This window comes from Cariama cristata, unplaced genomic scaffold, assembly GCF_000690535.1.
Source record: "Cariama cristata isolate BGI_N322 unplaced genomic scaffold, ASM69053v1 scaffold675, whole genome shotgun sequence".
NCBI lineage: Eukaryota > Metazoa > Chordata > Aves > Cariamiformes > Cariamidae > Cariama > Cariama cristata.
In genome coordinates, this window is record NW_009619025.1 from 90,194 (window position 1) to 95,033 (window position 4,840).

General features: G+C 42.0%; 1 protein-coding gene across 1 annotated transcript in view; it reads left to right on the forward strand.

The window, feature by feature from the left end:
• The window catches only part of UVRAG (UV radiation resistance associated), a gene marked incomplete at its 5' end in the record, with an annotated part of 78,234 nt that extends 74,055 nt beyond the window's left edge, over positions 1–4,179 (forward strand). Inside the window, one exon of the mRNA XM_009701066.1 lies at positions 3,190–4,179. Coding sequence (XP_009699368.1) covers positions 3,190–3,892 — 703 coding nt within the window. The remainder of the gene's footprint in view (positions 1–3,189) is intronic.
• Between the last annotated feature and the right edge of the window lie 661 nt (positions 4,180–4,840).

Sequence of the window (4,840 nt, forward strand, 5' to 3'; positions counted from 1 at the left end):
TGAGATGGCTCTTACTCTTGTGAGATCTTGCATCTTCTGCTGCAAGGTGATATATTCAACAGGAAGCCCACTCCAAACCTGTTTATAGGCTGGTGTTCAGGCCACTGTGTTTGTAACTTGTCTGGACCCTCTTCTGGCTGCTTACATTTCAGGCAAGAGCTTTTATCACTAAATATTGTGTAAAGAGTAGATAGCCTTGTGACTATTTTGAGAAACACTCATCTGTACTTAAATCCACAAGATACAGCTTGACATTCTTCCTGGATTGGATTTTAATCTCTTAAATGCCTATTGCAACCTCTAGATGGTTGAATAAAGTCCAGAGAAATGGCAGAATGTCCTATAAACTCTTCTTATCTTTGTGGCTAGATCAGGAGATAGGAAGCCCTCACTGCTACACGGGGTGTTGCAGATCTGATGCTTTGATGTGAAACTCTTCCTTTACTTTGCAAAGGATACAAGTGTCTTGAACTGTAACTTCTCCAGCTAGTATATAGACTGCTCCAGCTGTCACTGCTGAAGTCTCTTGGTGAATCTGGACCCAAACTGCCTGCAGAACAACTAACATGATACATTTATGCATCTGCTGTCTGTTGTACATGAAGGGGAAAAAAGTTATCCTTTCCTGCCTGTACATTTTGTATTATTCCTAGTCTTGCTTTTTTTTCAGTTGTGTGGGGTTGTTTCTCTGGAATCTGCAGCCCTCCTGGGTTGCACTTTGGCAGGAATACATTCATAGATTCGTAGAATGGTTTGGGTTGCAAGGGACATTAAAACTCATCCAGTTCCAACCTCCTTACCATGGGCAGGGACACCTTCCACCAGACCAGGTTGCTCAAAGCCCCATCCAACCTGGCCTTGAACACTTCCAGGGATGGGGCAGCCACAGCTTCTCTGGGCAACCTCTGCCACTGCCTCACCACCCTCACCATGAAGAATTTCTCCCTTATATCTAATCTAAATCTTCCTTCTTCCAGTTTAAAGCCATTGCCCCTTGTCCTGTCACTCCCTGCCCTTGTCAAAAGTCCCTCCCTGGCTTTCTTGTCGGCCCCTTTAGGTACGGGAAGGCTGCTCTAAGGTCTGCCCGGAGCCTTCTCTTCTCCAGGCTGAACAACCCCAACTCTCGCAGCCTGTCCAGGTTATCACTTGTTCATGGGGAATTAGTTCTCGTGAACATAGGATGATGTGCCCTTTGACCTAGGGAAGTGTCTTGAATGATATCTGGCTTTGTGAATATATGCACATCTTGGAATTTGGGTAAATTCCCCAAACCTACCATTTCATTGTAAGGTTTCTAATAACTCAGTACAGAGCAAAATACCTTGTTTTGCTGCATTTTGTTCTTAAAGCTGAAAACACAGCGATCTGTTTTATTTCCTGTGCTGTTTCTTAAGGAAGATTCAGCAAACCTAGAGGAAATGTGAAAAAGTTTCTTAGCTAAGATGTAAGATAAACAGAATCTAATCAAATAAGTAATACCGAGAGTTCATTTACTTTCTGAATCAAGGCAGAAAGCACTAAGCTGGAGAAAGGGGAGGGGAAAACAAACCATCCCCAGTATGTCTGCAGTGCACATTGCCTAAGTCAAGTTCACAAGTACCCTGCCTCAGATTCTTGTGTTTGTCATATTACATCATTTTAAAAATAAATGGTTGATTGTGTAGGGGTTGGCTAAAGTATTTTAAAGTCTCTGGTCAGTAAAGGACTTGAGGGCTAGTCTCCAAGACCACATATAGAGCACTTACTAGCATCTGTGGCACATACTGCTTTCTGTTTTGTCACCTCTGTTAAGAATGCTCCAAACCTTTGCAAACAAAGCTGCAAATACTATGCGGAGTTTGCGTTAAAGAGTTCTGAAACGGCAGTTGAAATCTAAGAAGCGAGTCGATGGTTTTGTTGCTAGCTGCATGTGTGGCACTTACCTGTCCACAACTGTAAGTTCTAAAAAGCAACTTTTCCTTAAGGTAATTTGAGTTTTTTATGGAAGAGAAAGAAGCCTTACACATGTATTAAGGGGCAGCCTGGGAGGAGGTAAGATGGGAGAGGAAATTAAAGAGCAGTAGTACTCCACTGCCTTCCCATGGGGATGCTTACTTTTCACAGAGGGACTTTTTGCAATCTACCTTGCCCTATTTACAAAGGGGAGCAAAAAAAGAAAAATAATGTGGAAAAGGATCCACACTAGGGACTACTTATAACTGCTATTCCAAGGTTTTCCTCTGCAAGACATCCCAAAATGTATCAGGCCTTGAGCAGAAGGAGTTTCTTTTAAGTGGAGTTAGTGAAGGAGGCTAATGCTGACAGCAGTTGAATCTTGGAGTTATATATTCAGCAGATCAGCTGTTTTTTATTGTGTTTTTTTTAAAAAAAAAATTTGGAAGGAAAATGCACTGGTTGCTTAAGTTAATGTACAACATGCTATTTGCATATAGGATGGTGATTATATTTGGATAAGGATTAAGCCGATGAAGGAAAATTCACATAACACGCCCCAGATGATGTAAAGTGGATGTTCCAAATTATAGAACCTGAGACAGTGTAAGTGGTCTGTGGAACTGTATTAAATAGTAAAATCAAACTTGTAAATTAAGCTTGATTAGTTCATGTTCCTCAAGAAACCGAGGTTGACGCTTGTCCAAAAAGTTTTGGAATGATTGGCACAGAAAAGCAGAAGATCTGGCAAGAATAATCTTCTGCAAAAGCAAATTTAGTGTGTTTTTTCTCCTTTTTGCAGCTGTCAGGGAAGTCCACTGTTGGAAGAAGTCTCTCTTAGAGGAATCGGCCATTATTACTCACTTTTGAAGAGTTTATGATGGCCCAGTACAGGCCATAAATACATAAATATACGGTCAACAGTAATAATTCATAAAGTACGGTTTGGTCCTATAAAATGGTGTTAACAGTACAAATTAACGTAATGTGGTGGCTTCTTGGGTGATTGACTCTTCAAACCGTAGAGCTTTGTGAATGTTCCTACACGGTCTTACCGGTTTTCAGTAAAGCTGTCCTTGGGGGTGTCTTCTGTAGTTCATACAGCATTTAACAGGGTTTTAGCACTTTAGGATACAAGTAGTTGGCCAAACGGAGCCCAGAGTTGTGATAAAATAATTGCTTTAGCCTTTGGTTAAACATCTGTATTGCTTGTGAGCATGCCTGACAGCTGTTATTTATCCTTTCCTTCTTTTATAGTGATCGACACCATACATCCAGTGCAATTCCTGTTCCAAAGAGACAGAGCTCTAGCTTCGGCAGACTGGATATTGGCTTTTCCAGTGGGCTTCCTTCTCCGGATAAAGGACTCCGAAAACGAGCCAGCACGGGAAATGAAAGACTACAGTACAAAACTCCTCCTCCTAGTTACAACTCTGCTTTAACACAGCCTGTTGCCATCGCAGCCCATGTAGGAGAGTTAGATAAAAAACCTGGATCGATATCTTCTTCCTTGGATACCTCTATGGACTCCTCAAAAGGAAATACCAAGAAAGGCGAGGACTTATGCAGCAGTTTAAATGGAGAAAACGGGAGCCTAAACAATACCCAAGACCGGCAGGAGTCTTTCCTAGGACATAGTAGTGCAATAAATGGGGCGTTTCTGCCCGGCGAGTGCTCTGGCACTGCAAGCAACGAGCAGCCCTGTGAGTTTCGACCCTCGCTTGGCCCTGTCCTTTGCTGCACTGTGGAGCAAGCAGAGGAGATCATGGGGATGGAAGCGACAGGGTTCAGCACAGGAGATCAGCTAGAAGACTTTAACTCCATCCCGGTGGAACATGCTGTGGCAGTGGAGTGTGATGAACAAGTCCTAGGGGAGTTTGAGGAGTTCTCTCGAAGGATCTATGCACTGAATGAAAACATGTCCAGCTTCCGCAGACCGCGTAAAAGTTCGGACAAGTGAGCTTGGACAGGGATTTGATCGCAGACATTGAGGTGAAATCAGTGATCTGGAATAGAGATAAAATTGCACTTATTCTTTATATTAATTATAAAAACAAAAAGCTAAAGCTATTCCTATGGTGTTAGACAAATGGACTTGAGCACGGTAACACAGGATCATGGTATATTCACAGCCCAGGTAAATTTTGATTCTGCTTCCAGTCCTCTTATGTCTGGTGTTTATAATATGTCAAAAAGTTGTTGTTTTATTTTGGCATTGGAATCCATTTATAAAGGCTTTCCTGGAAACAACTTCTAGTGCTGATCAGGCCCTTCTATGAATATTTGTTAATTTCTTAATTATTATTTAGAGTTAAATTTATTTTAATCTTTTCAGAAGAAAAAAAAAGATAATTTAAAACTTGCATTTATGGTAAGACTTCTTTATCTTCTCCCATGTACTCCTGTGTTTTCTTGAGCAATGTAGTCAGTGTTGCAGAAATACCATGAATTTGTTATAATTCGACAGCTTTCTCTTGGCTGTGCTCTGTAGCCTTTGAAGTTCTAGTTTGCACTGATGGGTCTTCAGTTGGCGGTGTAAACTTGCCAGAGAATGAGCACCTGTGTGATATCTGCAGTTTCCTTGCACCTGATTAATCAGAAATGACTTTTTTTTTATTTCCTGCCCCCTCCTTTCCTCCATACTCACTCTTCCTACCAGTAGAAGCCTGGAGGACTAAATTACCTCTCAGGTTTCATATAAAAGCCTCAGCCTGACCATTTCCCACTTTGGTTGGGCGCAGACCTCATCAGCAGAGACCTAACGAATGTGGTACCGAAGTGGGGTTCACCTGCCACCCTCCGAGGTGTCTCATGGGGAGAGCGTGCTGTGAGACACCTCGCAGACATCTTCATGAAAACCCAGACTGAAAATGCAGTCAGCACTTTGGAATTAGGTGAATTTGTGGAA